This window comes from Oenanthe melanoleuca, chromosome 1A (genome assembly GCF_029582105.1).
Source record: "Oenanthe melanoleuca isolate GR-GAL-2019-014 chromosome 1A, OMel1.0, whole genome shotgun sequence".
Classification (NCBI taxonomy): Eukaryota; Metazoa; Chordata; class Aves; order Passeriformes; family Muscicapidae; genus Oenanthe; species Oenanthe melanoleuca.
In genome coordinates, this window is record NC_079334.1 from 62540037 (window position 1) to 62558759 (window position 18723).

General features: G+C 42.5%; 1 protein-coding gene across 4 annotated transcripts in view; it reads left to right on the plus strand.

Moving 5' to 3' along the window:
• The window catches only part of GRM3 (glutamate metabotropic receptor 3), a 101573-nt gene that overhangs the window by 57672 nt on the left and 25178 nt on the right, over positions 1-18723 (plus strand). For all 4 annotated transcript variants that reach the window (XM_056482089.1, XM_056482086.1, XM_056482087.1 and 1 more), the window contains one exon: positions 12573-13425. In XM_056482089.1, coding sequence (XP_056338064.1) covers positions 12573-13425 — 853 coding nt within the window. The remainder of the gene's footprint in view (positions 1-12572; positions 13426-18723) is intronic.

An 18723-nucleotide genomic window follows, 5' to 3' on the forward strand; every position in this document is an offset into this window, starting at 1 on the left:
AGTTCCCACCTCTGGCAGCTGTCCACTTCCTCTAGTTGTGGTGTATCCTGAAGGCATCTGAAGTTTTCAAAAGTCTTAGTATTTATTTTGAACTTTCCATTTCATGACACTCCTACAGCTCTAAATGTAGATATCTGCTTTCACATCAATCATAAATGATAGCACCTATGTGTCTGAATATATGTGTTCCTGCCATGCTGCATGTTCATAATATTTGTCATTTTTACAACAGATATTTAAAATTAAAGAATAAATCCTTGTCTTTCTTCTATTCACTAGTGGGGTTCCCCAAGGCTCAATATTGGGGCCAGAGCTGTTTAATGTCTTTATCAATGACCTATGAGATGTCTGAGTGTACCCTCAGTCAGTCTGCAGATGACACCCAGCTGGGCTGGAGTGCTGATCTGCTGGAGAGTAGGAAGACTGCAGACTGAATCTATGGACTGAGGTCAGTGGTAGGAGGTTCAATAAGGCCAAGTACAGGTCCTGCACCTGGGTCACAACAACCCCCTGCAGCACAACAGGCTGGGGAGAGAGTGGCTGGAAAGTGTCCCAGTGGAAAAGGACCTGGGGGTGCTGGTGGACAGTGGCTGAACATGAGCCAGGTGTGTCCAGGTGGCCAAGAAACCAATGGAATCCTGGCTTGTATCAACAGTGGTGTGTCCAGCAGGACCAGGGCAGTGACTGGGCACTCTGTGCTGGGCACTGGTGAGGCCACACCTCACATCCTGTGCCCAGTTCTGAGCCACTCACTGCAGCACTGAGGTGCTGGAGCATGTCCAGAGACAGGCAAAGAGATGGGGAAGGGTCAGCAGAGTCCTATGAAGGACTGCTGCTGAAGGAGCTGGGGGTGCTTAGCCTGGAGAAGAGGAGGCTCAGAGGGCACCTTATAGCTACAAATACCTGAAAGGAAGTTGTAGCCAGATGAGGGGTACCCTCTTCTCCCCAGCAACCAGTGATGGGTTGAGAGAAAATGGCTGCAAGCTGTGCTAAGTGAGGTACAGCTTGGACATCAGGAAAAATTTCTTCACAGGAAGGGTTATTAAGCATTGCAACAGACTCCTCAGGGAGGGAGTCACCTTCCCTGGACTTATTAAAGAAATTTCTGGGTGTGGCACTCAGTGCCATGGTCTGGCTGATGTGGTGGTGGTCAGGCAAAGGTTGGACTCTGTGATCTTGGAGATATTTTCCAACCTAAATGATTCTGTGATTCTGTGCTCACATTATTTTGGATCAAATAAAACAAGCCAGTTTACATGACTCATAATCATAAGTGAGTGGTGTCTTAAACCCAGATTGGTGTAGACTAAGACCCTGCGTCTGGTATTTCTTCATGGTCAGCTGCAGGTTTCCAAAGGCTTGACAGTGCAGGATTTTTTTTTAGACTTAGTGTGGGACTTTTTCCAGACTGAGCACAGGCCTTAATCACTGCACCAGTGTCAACAGCAATAAGAGCTCTTGTGCACTGCAGACTATCCCAGCAGTGACAGAAAGCCAACAGAACCTCATTTGCCTGTTTCATAAATAGGACAAGAGTTCATCCAATGTTCATTTCAATCAGAATTACTCTGGGGAGTGGTTCTGCTCTTATGAGGGCACTAAACCCCATCAGCTGGGAGCATGGTCAGATCCCACAGGACATGCACAAGCACAGAAGAATTTAAAGAAATTACATTTTATTTCCTTCTTAATTCCAGTGTGTAACTCATCTGTGTATTCATAGTAGGGAATACAAGGGCAAATCCTTACCCATACAGCAGAAGAACAGTTTCTGCAGAGCAGAACCTCAGCCATCTCTTGTAGCTGAAGTGGTTTTGTCCCACTGTGGACCAGCTGGCAGAGCAGGAATGGATCCTTCACCAGTTATGTGGGTCTGATCAACTGGAGCACAAAGAACAAGAGTCAGGCTGAAAAAGAGACATCTGAAGGGGGAAAATGATAGCTACAGAACCTTGGGCAGCACAAACTATTAAGGAAATCATTATTCATTGTCTCTTCCAATCACACCAACACCACATCAAATGAAACCAGCAAATGGTAGGTTATTGTGGATGCTAAAAGCCAAATGGGTTCCAGAAGTGACTAGAAACAGAAAGAAGAAATTCTGCAAGATAACTACTTTGGTTCTGCAGTGCCAAGAGCTACAGCTGTCTGAAGGCTGGCAAAATATTTTGAAGCATCATATGACTGCCCACTCCCATTGGTGGAGGAGTGGAAATTTTTTTTGCTGTACCTTTGGTTTGTGGTCAGTGTGTTTCTCAGTCCACCCTAAGTTCAAGTGTGTCCAAAGGACACGAAGATATGAGGCAGCCTAAAAGATATATCTATAAAAGTAGTTGGAGCAGAGGAAATGGTACAGGTGTTTCATTCCCTCCAGAAACCCAGAGGGAGTCAGATCACATTTCTAAAGTAGTCTGTGGCCTCTTGCCCAACATCTGTCAGCCTGTCCCTTTGAAGCCAGTCTCTGGTGAGCCTAAGTCTAAATCCATATCTGAGGCAGTAGATTAGATACAGCACACATCCAATATACAAAAATAGAGTGTATATAGATGCTTCATATTCCAAAATCTTAGGTTTGGAGCAGCTGTCCAATGGAAATTGGAAGTCCTGATTGAGATTTTTCTCAACCTGTACATGTAAAAAATGGTAGTATAGTTGTATGAAGATCTGTATGTCATGCAATTTTCAAAACCTAGGGAGGATGATGGAACAATACTTATAGTTAATATTACTCTATTATCTTCCATAGACTTGTCAATAGTTTTTCAAACATAAGATCTTTCTTAACACAGTTCTTCAGAAAAATAAATAGTTTCACAAATCATTCAACTTGTCATCAAGCATTTTCCAGCTAGAAAAATGTATTCAGTGGTTTCTTTTCTCTTCACATGGATTGTTGGCCTTCCTTCAGTCTTTTCTAGCTTTCTTCTAGATTTCACATCACCTAAAAAAGATGTAACTAAGCCCTAGAAAAGAAATAATTAAGCCATTCACTCCTGTTGTCCATCCTGTTAAGATAGCCATTCACAAGTTCTGTTTCAAAAGAAAATCCCTGTCAAGAATAACAGACATTGCAAGCCTGAAATTGTAAGGACTTTCAAGCATTAAAGGCAAGCCTTTTGGTAATTTGGCAAGCCATATCAATTTCAGAGCCAGTCACCTGTACAGAGTAGATCCAGCAACAACTGGAATCACACCACTGCTGAAAGTCAAAATATTTCACCAGGTGAGTGTGTGTGCAAGGCTCAGCACCTCCCTTCCCTGTGTTTTCCAGCAGCAACCAGGGTGCTGGATGCTTCCAGATGTAGCCCTGGCAAGCATTTTTCTTTTGCTGAGAGCTGTAAACACCATAAAGTCCACAGTGCAGTTTCTTAGCCCTAAAATAAAACATGCTGAGTTCTTCAGACAAAAATTATTTCTGGCTTTTTTTTCCCCCTCCTGTGAATTTGTCTTTATATTTCAATATTTTTTCTTCCCCTCCCTACACCCTTCCTCTCCTGCTCTTTGTCTGGACAGCTGTCTGCCAAATCACTTCATGATGCTCCTGCTGTCAGATTTGTACTTCTTTCATTACCCTTCCACTAAGGAATAAAAGATTTTGCTGGTAAATCAGCAATGAACACCTTCCCCACTGAGTCAGTATGTGCAATAGGCAATTTTTGTAGAGACTAAAAACAACAAGAGAATGCAGAATGCTTAATTACTTTCTGGTCAGACTAGGCTATTATCGTTAATGATGATCTGGATAATTAGTTTTTAGATGTTGTGTTTAAATTAGCAGTAAGCTCAATCTGCACAGCATTTGATCCTTCAAGCTCAAGCCAGGATTCTTAGTCAATGGAAAAGCTCATGTGAAAAAAAATAATTAAAAATATGTTTTCATGAAATAAAATTCTGACTTGAGTTGAATCAAGAATCAGGAAATGAAGAGTTCAAAATCTTGAGGGTTTTCTTTTGGGCTTATAGTTTTTCATCTGAGCCAGGTTATCAATTCTTTCTTAGTTTACAACAGAAATTTAAAACATATTTTCTGTGGAGAGATTGACAGAGTAAAATTATAAGAAAAAGAGGCAGTATTCATTTGCAGAGAAGCACCTACATGGCCAATCCCACTTCCATATGTAAGATACTTAGAAAAGCTCTTGTTAGGAATATGCATGTGGAAGCAGGAATACCTTTATTCAAGTGCTGGGTTTGTTCTTCCCTGTTTCTGAAAACTGGATTCTTCTGAAAATGAGGAGTAGGGTCCATTCCTTGCAGTCAGCTCTTACAAAAGCTGAGACATTCCTTTAGGTGGGCTGTATTTTTAAGTTCTATGTATACTACATTCACATGGATTTAAAGATTTTAACCTGGCTGTCAATCCACAAGACCTCCAGATCACGACCATGAATGTTATTTCCAAGTCAGAGCCTCATCCAGAAGAAATGGCAGAACAGAATCCAGTGTCCTGCTGTCATCTCTTCAGCTCCTTGCTGTGTCTCAAGTAAACTGTAACAAAACCACTGGAGCAGGTTTAACGGTGCATTACTGCTATCACAAAAGCTGAAGCCACTCCTAAGTGAGTGACCATCTGGCATGAAATTCAAAATATGTACTCATTTACTGGCAATCTTTTCCTGGCTCTCATTTCTCCTTAGCCACAAAAGTCTGCCAAGGACTCATGGAGCCTGAAAGCTAATCACCTGCATTTTCTTCCTGTAGATTCTGACTTCCATCACCACTGAAAATAGTGTAAAATCCTTAAATGAGCCAAAAAATAAACTAAACATAACCCACGGGGCTCTGTCCCATTGTGCATGGACCCCACAGGGATGTGGGCAGGAGATGTGCAGGGTGCTTCAGAGGTTTGAGGGCACACACACCATTTGTGTGACAGCCTCTGGTGATTTTGTGCTTGTGAAAGTAAACCAGATCCTTATTAAAAAATCTATTCTGTGAGATGGACCACCTACCACCAGCATTTAAGCTACCCATGCACTTGCCAGCTTCCATGTGACTCCTTTAAACTCTCTTCTTTTATCTCTGTTCTTCCCTCTCTCCACTGCCTCTCAGCCAGACCCTTGCTGTTTGTTCCTCTCTTTGTTTCTATTCCACATTCAGAAATAGAACAGCCACTAGGCTGAGATTTTCAGTGTCCAAAGAGCACTGGGCATTTCTTTCCTAGAGATTTCAAAGGAATATGGGTACCTCCCTCTGACTTCTCTGAAAATCCCACAGTTACCGATTACTTTGCAGCCTTTTTGGTTTTGGGCTATAATTTTTATTTCTTCAATGTGTGCATTTTCTCCTTTTGCAAAGGGGAAATTGTAAGACTTTACAGAGATTGATAAGTAACCACTGAGACCACAGGTAAGAAGGAAGGAGCTCTACCATACAATGACAGAATCACAGAACCATTAAGGTTGGAAAAGACCTCTGAGATCATTGAGTGGGACCTTTAACCCAGCACTGCCAAGTCCACCATTAAACCATGTTCCCAAGTGCCACATCTACATGTTTTGTGAATAATTCCAGAGCTGGTGAATCCATCACATTCCTGGGCAGCCTGTTCCAATATCTGACCACCAATTTAGTAAAAAAAGGTTTCTTAGTACCTAATCTAAACCTCCCCTTGCTCAGCTTGAGACCCTTACCTTTTGTCCTCTCACTCATTACATGAGAGAAGAGACCAACCCCCACCTGGCTGCAATCTCCTTTCAGGGAGTTGTAGAGAGCAATAAACTCTTCTAAGGGGGAAAAGATGTCACTGCAAGAGAAAGTGGCCAAAAATAAGAAGTAGCTGGGGTCACCTAGACATCACGCACAGTTATTCTGCCCCTTCTGACTAGGATTTACTCATCAGTTAATGACTCTCAAATTACCATATTTCTCACCAATAGCTCTTTTAACTCCAGAAGCAATTCCATATTCCTTTAGAACCAACAGCCCCAGTTTTAGTACCTGTTCTGATCATGTGTAAATGGGACATGAGTCACTGGCAGGTTTATGAAGTCTCAGAGAAGAGTTTCACTCCTTGTGCAAAGCAAGGTCTCTGCACAGGTCTCATTTCAGGATGCAAGTTTGGGGCTCAGCTTACTTCACTTCAACAGTAATGCTCACAGAGAGACAGCTCACTGTGCCATCCCCTGCAGGAAAAATGAAAAAATATTTCCAAACAATTCCTTCAAAGCACAACATTTCTCTGCATACCCTCCATAGTTTACTTTTTATTGCACAGGACAGACACAAATCTAAAAAGAAATTCCCAGTTCCTGTGCAGAAATCCTAGCTGATATTCTGACAGTATTCCTTATTTCTGATGTTCATTTTGCAGATGAAGTTATTTCACAGCTCAAACACTGCTTTTCTCTGTGTGACAGCTACTGAGTCTGCTGCAAATATTGAGCTATATTTTTTCCCAGCCTTATTGCCTAAATTTTCAGGAGAAGAGCAAGGCTAAAAGTAATGTTTCCTTCCCCCCTCTTCCCACTATGCCAGATATTTTTATTTGTTTGATAGTGAATTATCTTTTCCTGAGTTACCTTTTAGGATGAATTTTGTTAAGGAGCATTACTTACAAACTAGGAGACAGCCCTCTTAATGCCAAAGAGAGAGAAAGCTGATGGAAACCATGGCTTCAGTCCTGCAATGCACCAGAAAATTCCATAGGAGAATAAGCCAGGCTGGGACTCCTAAATAACCTCACTGCATCTGGTTGAGTTCCTTACAGCTGACCTTTAATGATTTAACTGGGATGTTGGCATTCCCAGTGACCTTCTGGGGTCAGAGCTTGGAGTCCTGCTGAAGCCAAATTGGTGCTTTCTGCTGCAGGTCGTGGCACAGCCCCTGTGCAGTCACTGCCTGCAGTAGTGCTCATTATAATATCCCAGAGTTTTAAATATAATATTCCTTAGTTTAAAAATGGGCTAGGGAGAGATGATGGTCCAGGCTGATAAAAGGTTTTCAGTTCTGAAAGCAGTGAGGCCCTTAAGGTCCTAATTTCCCTTTGAAAACAAATTAGCTTGGAGTGAACTTTTTCTTGGGTCCAAGGTGAGCAGCTGCATTTGCATCACTGAACTCTTCCCAAATACTCCCAAATCATGTGAGTATGTCAGAAGTGTCCAGACTGAGTCATTCTGGGTCACACTGTCCCCAGGTAGGAGCCTACTCAATCCCAAAAGAGGGAAAATTGTGGTGGAGCCCAGATTTCAGTATTGCTCATATCTGTTGCCAGTGGTACAGTCTGGCAGCTCAGTAGGCTCACAGAAACATAGCCAGAGCATAGATGGAAATAAATATTTCTGTTTCTTCTATTCTCATTGGACCACATCTAGAATATTACTTCTAACCTTGGGTCCCTTGGTAAAAGGATGATTCAATAAATACAAACAATCGTGGGGAGGAGAGTCTGGAGCACAAACCCTGTAAGAAGAAATTGAGGGAACTGCACGAGTTTAGCCTGGAGAGGAAAAGGTTTGGTGGGAGCCTAATATCAGCTTTTCAGTATGGCAGGTTTGTTCTCAGAACACAAAGTAAATTCATTTATCAACATGGTGCAGGACCAGAGGATAGAAGAAAATACTTATAAATTGAAAAAGGGGAGATTTTAACCTGAGGAAAAATGTACATCCCAGGAGTTGGGACCATGGGGAGACTGCATAGGGCAGTGAAACTGTTGACTAGAAAGGAACCTCATTAAGTCTTTACATTAGATCTCTGCCTGCCACCTACCACACACCCACATCCCAGCTCATTCAGAAACAGTGTTTCTTTCCTGCCTTTCTCAAATAGCTCTTTCTGCCAAATTTTTGGCATATTGTTAGATTTAAGAAACAAGAAAAATTTAAATAAGAAAAAAGCCCTTTATTATATATTAGTATGAATGCTTTAGATGCAGTTTGACTTCCAACTGCCCAAATAATAACAAAAAGCCAACAAGGTAGATTACCACCATTTAGGAACTGGATCAAACTTTCACTAGCAGCTGTCCATGCTCCTTCAAAGCAAGAGCTCAGGCCCTGTGTATAGCAATGATCCAGAAATTAGGAAAACCTTGGGACATGGCTTTGCCATGGTATTGCTGTGGGAATCTGGACTTGCAACTTATTCCCAGAAATAGAAAGACTTTTCCAGGAGACCAAAGGCAGAGTCTCCATTAGGATAGATTGCAGCTCATATAGACAGAAATTTATCCAGCTTCTCAGTAGAGAAAAAAACTCCTTTACCTTAATCTTATTCTGCTCCACAGCCTAATTTATTGTCTGTTCAGAGCAGCTCTTTCCTGTCTCAAAGGAGCTCTGTGAAATTAAATTCATTAAGCCATGTTGAGTGCCGTGGGATTCTCACATGGTTGAATTTCAGAAGGGCAGAGAGCACTGTCATCTAACAAGGGCCTCCTCTGTCCAGCAAATGTGCAATGCACACTTGTCTGTTATGATAAAGACACCCTACTTGTTCTAGCACTTTTGAGATTTATCATTTCTTCTTTTCTCCAAAAGGTTTCCTGTATTTTCCAGTCCCACATACATTTAAAAACATTTTAAAATCCATGTAATAATTTCTGGGCCATTAAAAAGGGAAATTTTAACAAAAATGTCAGATTAAATCCTACTGCCAGCAAAATAAAAAAAAAATCTTATGAATGTTAAAAAGATGTCAATTGAGATTCAATCAATCATAAGACAGATGAAGATTACTGAGACATAGAGGTGTTACCTATCTGTCCCCATTTACCAGCAGGATTCTTGAATGGCCACAAACACCCTGAGAAACGAGGTTCATGTGTTTGATAGCTGTATCTAATTCATGGCTCTTTGCAGGTGGTTATTATGAAGCCATTTTCAATGCTTTAAACAAGATTGGCAATATCCCACCAGCATTTATCCTGTCCCTGCAGCTCAGAGAAGCAGAAGTGACAGATGTGGAGAGGGAGGGGGACACTGGTGTCCCCTGGCACTGCTGTGGCCACTCCATTTGCAGGATTTGCTGGTGCCAATGTCCCTACAGAGGGATGTGGCTGGCACTGGACTTACTGCCATGCTCATGTTGGGCAACAAATCCCCCACCATCCCAGCAGCTGAGTGAGAGCCAGGTTTGCCTGTGGAGTGGGTGCCTGACCCCAGGATGGTGGCTGCACTAATAAGCCCAGCAGCACAGGGCAAATAAAGGTTTCCCATCTCTCTGAATGCAGACTCCATCACCCTTTGTTCACTGCAGACTGTGCAAAGTGGCTGTTTTGGTTTGCAGATGCAGAACATCCAGACTTATCTTCAAAGGTATCTGCAAAACCCACCAGTTCTGACAGGGGAAAAAACCTGGCTGCTCTTGCTACTTAAGTGGCAACATATGGATTTCAGGCACTAATTGCATGCACCATGGCTTGATTAAATTGCTCCCTGGAGCTTTGCCAGAATAAATTATTTCAGTTAGCAAAAGCTGGATCTGCACTGCAATTTTGAAGCTGTTGCACACATGGCAAGGCAGCATGGATCTACACTGGAGGTGTGCCTCAGGTGTTTCAATCTCTGTGCACATAACTCTGGTTTTGCATCCCACTGACCAGACACAGTCTTAGATATCAGCTCATCTGCAGAACCTGCTACCTGTGCTCCTATCCTGTTAGTCTCTTAACCAGGACAATATTTTCATGATCAAATGCTCAGATCAGCATGAAAATCACTGGAAAACTGGACTGTTCTGAAACCAAGTACATCAGCTAAGAGACTGACTCTTGAGATTTTTTTAAAAAATACTCCCTAATATCAAGATGTTAAAATAGTCCAGAAAATCCCCACTTGAGAATTTCAAGAGTGTCCTGATCTGAATTAGATACAACTTCACTGAACTCCATGAGCAGTAATAGTTCTCAGGGATGATGGGCTCACTATCCTTTATGATTATCAGACTTTCTTATATCTTTAAATTTTTAGTCCATGAAAAATCTACCATCTGGATAGCTTCATAATTAAGAGCTTTGCAGCAAACAGCTGTAAACACGTGAAAACTTTCTTTTCCCCAGAGTACAGGAACCAGGATTGAAGCTGTTTGCAGAGACCATAGAAGTATAGTGGCCTCCAAGGCTGAGGGCCCCTTGTGAACTGGGAGAGCAGTTCTATGCATGCTTTGGCTGCTAGGACTAAAACAAAAAAGAACAAAAAAGGCACAAACAAACAGGAAAAAAAAAAAAAAAGAAAAAAAAAAAAGAAAAAAAGAAACCAAACTAACTATAAAGCTGCTGTATTTGTTAGGAGCATCCTTCTGTGAGCTGAAGGCTGATCCACTCACTGACCAGCACTACTTGAGCTGCTGAAAATGGACTTCTGTAGCTAATTTGAAGGGGGAAATGCAGAATGATATGTGTGCATTTCTTCATTATGGTTTAGCACAAATAAAATAATCCCTGCTAGAATAAATGGAGACAAGAATAGCAATTCCAGCCCACACAGTTCTGCAGGAAATGTTCCAGAATAGCTACATGGAGTACATTCTTACTACCACACCAGAGTGCTCTTCAGAGAGGACATGTGAACCAAGCCATGTGGATCTGTGGGCATGTAATCAAAGTTACAAAGCCACAGGGATTAACAATGCTCAAAGCATCCATTGTACCTTGGTGACAGAAAAAGCCTCTCTGCCTATCCTGTTGCTTCAAAGCTGTTCATTTCCATCATCAGATGCAAATTAAATCCCACACTTCCAGTATAAAACAGTTTAAGGAGTGTTACCATCTAGCAGGGAGGTTAAGAACACAGCAGCTGCTTTCTGAGGGACAGTAACTTGTTCAGCCTCAGCCTTCCCAGCCTTGTGCCTGAACCCACAGGCAAAACTGCAGTGCCAGCTAAAGCTCAGGATACTCCTCCCAAGCACTGTAGAAAAGGTTTAATTTTGACTTAAACTAAAATAAACCACAACTTCAACTCCACAGCTATGGCACAGATGCCAGGACACCTGGTCTTTCCTGGTGCTCCAGAAGGACTGGAGGACAAGAACCTCCTGAAGTCCTCAGTTCCACGTGGCCCAGAGGTTGTGAAAGTCCCTGTTGATGTATGGCTGGCAGCAGAGTCTGGCCCAGATGAGATTACACCAGTTTACAAGGGCAGCTACAGCAGGACACTAGTGCAGTGTCTGCATTGCAGAAAAGACAGAATCTAAATCTATAAAATTCTAAGACATACAGGTTGCTGAAAAGCAATAAAATTCTTCTATTTTGTTGATTTTTGGGGTTTTTTTTGGTTGGTTTGTTGCTTTGGTTTTTGTTGTTTTGTTTTGTTTTGTTTTGTTTTTTGCCAGACTGTCTAATTTGCTACTGATGTCTGAGCCTTCAAAATTTTCCTCTTTTACAGCTTTTTTTTTCAAAGCAGTCTTTTGCCTTTGAATTCTTACAGACAGTCTGTGGTCAAAGAAACATCTAGGGAAGATTAAAACAAATAAATGGTTGGGCAATTTTTAATAAGTTTTCCTTGGGAATCTCAAGTACTACTGCAGGAATCTCAAGCACACTATTGCTTTTCAAATGGTTTCATCAGGCTGTACTCCAAGATTAGCTTCAAATTTAATTTACAGGACAGAACTTCTAGTCACCAATCTTCTCTTCATCATTTAAGAAACTATCCTAGGAAAAAAATGCCATAACCTTTCTTCATATCTTTCCAGATGTGATCAAGAGTTGCACTTCTATGAGAGCAGCACAGTAAATTTGGAAATATTTAAGTATTTGCCATAGCCACATATAAAAAAAAAAAAGAAAAAGAAAAAGCAGAACTTTGGACCACATAAATTAAACCAGAATGGCAAATAGAGATTATTAAAAAAATGTATTATTTATTAAAAACTGTAGATCAACATGACATTAGATCAGTTGGGTAGAGCATAGTGCTTATAATGCCAGGGTGATGGGTTTGGTCCCCATATGGGCAATTCACTTAAAAGCTGGATTTGATGATCCTTGAGGGTGTCTTCCAGTTGAGACCATTCTATGATTCTGAGATTCTGGGATTCTGAGATTCTTTGATTCTGTGATTCTGTGGCATTGTGAAACACTTGAAGAATACTAACATGCAACAAATGTGCCATCTCAGCTGATCTGCAGCCAGAACTCCTCAGAAAAAAAGTTTAAATGAGTAAAAAATAGGAGAGGTGGGGACTTACCTTGAATAAGTGAGATTAGAAAGTTCTGCAAAAGGCCTGTATATTTGTGATAGTTGCACAAAACAGAAATTTATGTCCTATTAATGCATTTGGTCATCAAATACAATGAATCTTGGAGAAGATGAATCCCACTATGGGCAGCAAAGATGTGCAAATTGCCAGGCCTTAGTAAGGAACACAGTCTGAAACTGAAATATATTGTCCATTTGTGACTAATTATCTGTTGCTTAAACAGGCTCAGTTTCATGAAAATAAAGGTCTATTACAGCCCCAGCAGGACCCAGAGACTTTACTGGGCATCAGAATAAAATAAAGTTTGTTATCAACACCCTCATCAGAACATCTCTCATTAAGAAACGCTGTCAATGCCTTTCCCTAAATATTCCTGCTCCAGTTTACAAACACCACTCTTTAATAATCCGTGCACCCCGCTCTGTCTCCAGGTGGCAAATCTGCTCAGACTCTTCCAGATCCCCCAGATCAGCTACGCCTCCACCAGCGCCAAGCTGAGCGACAAGTCCCGCTACGACTACTTCGCGCGGACGGTGCCGCCGGACTTCTACCAGGCCAAAGCCATGGCCGAGATCCTGCGCTTCTTCAACTGGACCTACGTCTCCACGGTGGCTTCCGAGGGAGACTACGGCGAGACGGGCATCGAGGCCTTCGAGCAGGAGGCTCGCCTGCGCAACATCTGCATCGCCACCTCGGAGAAGGTGGGGCGCTCCAACATCAGGAAGTCCTACGACGGCGTGATCCGGGAGCTGCTGCAGAAGCCCAGCGCCAGGGTGGTGGTGCTGTTCATGCGGGGCGACGACTCGCGCGAGCTGATCGCCGCCGCCAACCGCTTCAACGTGTCCTTCACCTGGATCGCCAGCGACGGCTGGGGCGCGCAGGAGAGCATCGTCAAGGGCAACGAGCACGTGGCCGCCGGGGCCATCACCCTGGAGCTCGCCTCCCACCCCGTCAAGGAGTTCGACAGGTACTTCCAGAGCCTCAGCCCCTACAGCAACAGGCGCAACCCCTGGTTCAAGGACTTCTGGGAGCAGAAATTCCAGTGCAGCCTGCAGAACAGGAAACCGCACAGGAAGGCTTGCGAGAAGCACTTCACCATCAACAGCTCCAACTACGAGCAAGAGTCCAAGATCATGTTTGTTGTGAATGCTGTCTATGCCATGGCTCATGCCTTGCATAAAATGCAGAGGACTCTCTGCCCAACCACCAAGCTCTGTGATGCCATGAAGCATCTGGATGGCAGGAAGCTGTACAAAGATTATCTCCTGAAAGTAAACTTTACAGGTAATAACTCCTCTTTTGGTACCTACAGAATGTAATTAAGCGCTGTAATTCTGCAGTGCTACCAAATTTCCTGGTAGCAACTCTTTACACAGTTCAGACAGGGGTGTTACACAGGCAAGGTCACTCCTGACACAAGAAGGTAGAAAGGAGCTTGGTGAGAACCCTAAAAAAACCAGGTTGATGCTCCTCCTGCTTGCAGCAGAAGGAAGAGGTGAAGGTGACAACAGCTGGTCTTGGCAGTGTTGCACTCCATCCTCTAAAATTCCACACACCAACACCCATTTAATTCACAGCCAGTTTGGGCATGTCTGAAAGCCAATGGTCCTTTCACCACCTGCTCCATCAGGCAGCTGCCTGCTATTCCCATGCCAAGACTTGGCCTTCCCTCCCTCACTTTGCTACGAATTTACATAATTGCTGGACCATGGCCAATGTCCCTGCAATAGTAAAGTAATAATTCCTGTCATAGAACCAGATGTACGTAAACTATGTAAATATATGGGGTTGTGCCATTACCTGTGTTACAGAACTACAGGCTTAATGACAAAGTATAAAAAAGCTGCATTAAACATGTGCAGGAGGTGTGGAGGAGGGTGGCCAATCTGGGAATGATGTGAGCTAACTTCATGGGGACTGGCTGCACAGCACATGGCATCTCTGTGGTTTTGCCACCCCATATGGCTGAGTTCTGCATTTTTAGTAATACTATGCCATAACAATATTACACTTTAGCAAAGCTAAATAGATCTACAGAGGAAACAAGTAAAGTTTAAAACATCCTGTCTTTTTGTTGCTACATGTCAGAGCTTCTTCTGAAGCATCTAGGTTGAACTTGCAATTCTGTGTATTATGAAACTGATATTCTCAGCTGACTGGGTTGATAGTAAGGAACCATCATGCTGTGCTTTGAGAACTAGCTCCAAGAGGAATTGAAGGATAAACATGTGTAGGATGCAGCATGCTCAATCCCAAGAGATATTCAGTAATTGTACAACACTAATAACACTGAAAACTACATCAAACTGTCAAATTGGAGCTTGAACTTTTCCCTTCTTTAGAGACGTTCTCAGTGTTTGACTCAGATCACCTCTAGATACTACCAACTACATCCCTGGTGCTTCTCCAGCTCCCAGTGGGGTGCACCTGATGTGACCAAGTACTCAAGGCAGAATGAAATAAAATGTTTGGGTTTAGACCTCTGGAAATTAGGTATCATCCTCTCTCCTTCCCCTCCTCACAGCACTTACAACATAGAAACTATTTTCCCACTTGCCTACACTTATCTTCAGAGATACTTGAATGTCTTTAAATTGTTGAAATCAATTGGTTTTAGGAGGACAGCACTTCATGGGAGCTGATTCCTGGCATGCTGATCAGGAGGGAAGGCAGTGCTGAGCTTCTGTTCCTGCCAGGGAGATACTTCATGACTGTAATGACCTGCCTAAATGAGTAGGCACTTCAATATTTTAAACTTCAATTATTTTGAAGATTTTTCTGACATTACAGGTGTTTTTATGGGCTTAAATGAAAACACTATTAATAGATTCCAGCCTTAAGACTAAGCAACCTTTGTTCAAATACAGGATTCTTAATCATTTTTCTAACATATTTTTAAGGACCCAGGCTTTTCCACTCAACATCTAGATATAAAGTCAAAATAACCCAAATTTTCTTTGACCAAAATCTTAGGAAAAATTTCATTTATTTAAAGCCAGAAAATTTTGTTTTAATTTTGACTGAGATATCTTTTATATTTTTATGAATTGAGAGTTGAAGCTGTTCAAGCTGGGAAAAAAAATTGCAGCCTGTAATTTTTCAGTTTTGAAAACAGAAGTCTCTTTTTTGAACTAAAATAATTTGATTAAAAACTAGCATGGAAATCTTTGAAACTCTGAAGAGCTTTATTTTCCATTAACTTTCATTTCCAATTTAAGACATTAAGAAACCTGTCAAGTTCTTTTTCAATGGCTTTGTTCCATATACATTTTTTGCCAGCTTACAAGATGACTTGCTCATCTCTTATCTTTATTATTCGTTCTTCCATTATAATGTGAATTTCCGTTTTAATGTAAGTTATTTTTTAAGCAGGTGAGTGATTTTTATGTAGCAAGTTATTAAGCAAATCTTCCATCGCTTCTTCCTTTCAGAAGAGTGAGAAAAATTAATACATATGTGAGCTTTTAATACATATTAGTCTTGTCATTGATTTCTATGGGACCAAGAATTATTCTTTGCTCTTTCCTGGCTGAAGAAAATCTTTAGGTGTGTTGTTAATGCAATATGAAGACCTTGATGCATGATACATTTGATCAATGATGCTCTCATATTTCCACCTCCAAACCTGAGAATGTTTTCCCAGCACAAAGGGAGGATGGCATGGAAGTAACCAGTCCAGCAGCTGCACTGCAACCAAGTCAGGCTGTGGATTTTCTCTCTTCTTTAGCCTGGGTACTGATCCACACCCACCACAAGGAAGCAGGCAAGAAACAGAATTGTGTTAACCATATTTGCAGATATTTGCAGTGATAACCATAAGCATCTATTTAAGCAATGCCTCCTCTGCTGAAAGGCAGGGGTCCACACAGATAAACCCTGGAAGCACAGAAATCAAGCAAAGGAATGGTGGCAGAAATCAGGCAAATGGCCCTGGATGTCTGGTCCCAGTTTCCTGGAACATGGTACATTTCACACACACCACTCTGAGTAAATGATCAGGTGCACCTCTATGACTGGTGTGGGATGGAGCAATTGCAGACATTTACCCTTCACACTCAAATTAGTTTTGATTAGTCTTTGATTACAGCTAATGGAGGGGATCAGCACTTACAGTCTGCTCCAGCCCATGTGAGGTGTGATTTGCCCCTACATCTCTTGCTACTGACTACAGATGGAGTGTAGAGTGATTAAGGTTTATTTTCACTTGCCATTTAGCTGAAAGCCTGAAGTGAGACTCTCAGGAACAGCAATAATGTGATTTGCAAGGAAATACTCCAGCTAACAGCTGGACTGGCCAGGATTTGTGCATCCTTGTGCTGCCACTGCTGCTGACATGCTGTGTGACAGGTATTTCACTAATATCTCTGGGTTCCTACTTATTTCTCCTTTTTCATTAAACTGAAATAAATCCACAGAACTGCAGTGTGGGATGAAGACAGGGTGAGATTTCACTCCTTATTGTCTGTAAGATACACCAGGCACATCATTTACTTGCAAGCCAGTAAGATATATATATAACAAATATCATGACATCCTGAATCTTTTCAGCAAAGGAAAAAAGAGACACCTGTGCCTAATTCCAGCTTCCAGCAGCAGGATGTGAGAATGCAAAGCCCAGCCATCCCCTAGATAAATGCTCTCACTCAATTTCAGTGTTTGTTTGGCCTTTCAAAGAGATATAGGCTGGTTCATCCTCTTGATCTTCCTATCCTCTACATTCCCTCCTGAGGGCACAAGTGCAGCACTTGATGTTCTAAATCGTGATGGTTTTCTGCTGATAAAGAGATGCTGGTTCAAGAGGCTGTTAACTTGTATTACCAGAACAACAGAGAAGTGCTGAACAAAAGTAAAGGTCTCCAAGGCAGAGAGCACAGAGTGCACTCAGCTCCTCACCATAGCCAGCTATTGCCTGGTGAAGCAGCACACAGAGGGGCTCCTGGGAGGGCTGTGAACCCAGCCAGGAACTCACATATCCAGAAACCCTGCTCCCTCACAACGGTGGAGGGGACAGTGCTGCAAACAGCTTTGCTGACTATTTTAACTTGTTTAAGCACCAGCATGACACAGAAAAGCAGTGTTGTCATTGCCCAGCACTGCTGCAAGCCTCACATTTGACAAGTGCCAGGACAGTGTGAGAGGGGTGTCCATCACTGGGGACAAAAACGTGGCAGGGTCCTGCCAAGCTGTGCCCTCCACTGCTGCCTGGTGTAGCTGCTCCCCCAGGACATGGGACTGGAGGGGAGGAAGGGGAGCAATGATAATGAAGGACCAGCATTAGCTCCAGAGTTACTTATCTGGTGCAGGATAGCAGCCCTGTCACCCAGGAGTGTGGGGCTGGGCTCCAGCTTTTCCCACTCCAGTTAGCAGGGCTGGTGGGATAACAGGTCTAACCCTGCCCTCAGTCTAGTGTGGGGGCATATGGGCAGAGGGGGGTTGGATTTTGGGATGTCCACATGTCTTAGGCTAATGGTTAAAAGAATTTGGCTAGAGTAGTAAACTTGGAAAAAAGATCATTAAAAATTTTAGGCAATGCTTATTTAAAGTACTCAGTGTCTTTTCCTGTCCCTTTCTCCCTCCTGAGTTACCAGAGTTGCTGTCATGGACCTTTCTGACTTGTGTTCATAAATGCATCTCTTCTACAGCAAAGCCTGTATCATAAAAACTGGCTTATCCTGGGCAAGTCCTCTCCCCTGGCTAACCAGAATGACTACCCCAAATGAGAAAAGGGCTGTAAGCCAGGTCTGATTTGTCCCATTTCCTCCACTGGGCATTATGACAAAATGTCTATTCTTACCTTCTCTTATATTTATTTCTATGTTCATTGTTTTCCTTCTCTTCCTCCTCACTCTGCCCAGTCAACACTGAAATAATACAAAGCAGAAGCACAAATTCACCTTCTCATTTAGTTCTTGAGCACTGGTGACTTCTGTTGTGGGAACACAATTTCACAGACCATTTCCATCATATCTGTTCCATCCAAGTAAGAAAGAGCTGAAGTCATGGTCTGCAACAAGCAGATGTCACCTTACTTCTGAGCACAGCAGCATTGCATGGTCTCTGCTCTGGGATTTAAACATAAATATTTCCTGTCAAAAGAGCACTTCAAAACTCAATGTTCAGCCAGGCTGCATGGAGCACAGACCAAAAGAATGCTGCATTTGCTATCACAGCAGATTGCAGCTGCAGAAACTTCAAAGGCTGGCTGTGAGTTTAGAGCAGGGAGTGCCTGGGCAGGCTAAAGCCACTCTGTCATCTCACCCTTCTCATCAGGACAGATCCCCCTTGCCTTCAGCACTCCCTCAGCAGTGAGGTCCTCATGGTCTTCCTTCTGATGTTCATTTGTAGGATAAACCAGAACAGACTTTCAGATGAAGGCAAAGCTCACATGGGCAGAAGGCATCCACTACCTTGTTAATCATAAAAGTTGTAAAAGTGTAATACATGATGGATTTGTAGCTAATAAAAGCAAGGAAAATGAGTGAATTTCCCAAGACACTAATTAAAAATAGACATGAAAAAGATGTCTAGGATTTATAGGAAAAAAATACTGACTTTTCCTGGGACCACAAATGTGTCATAGTG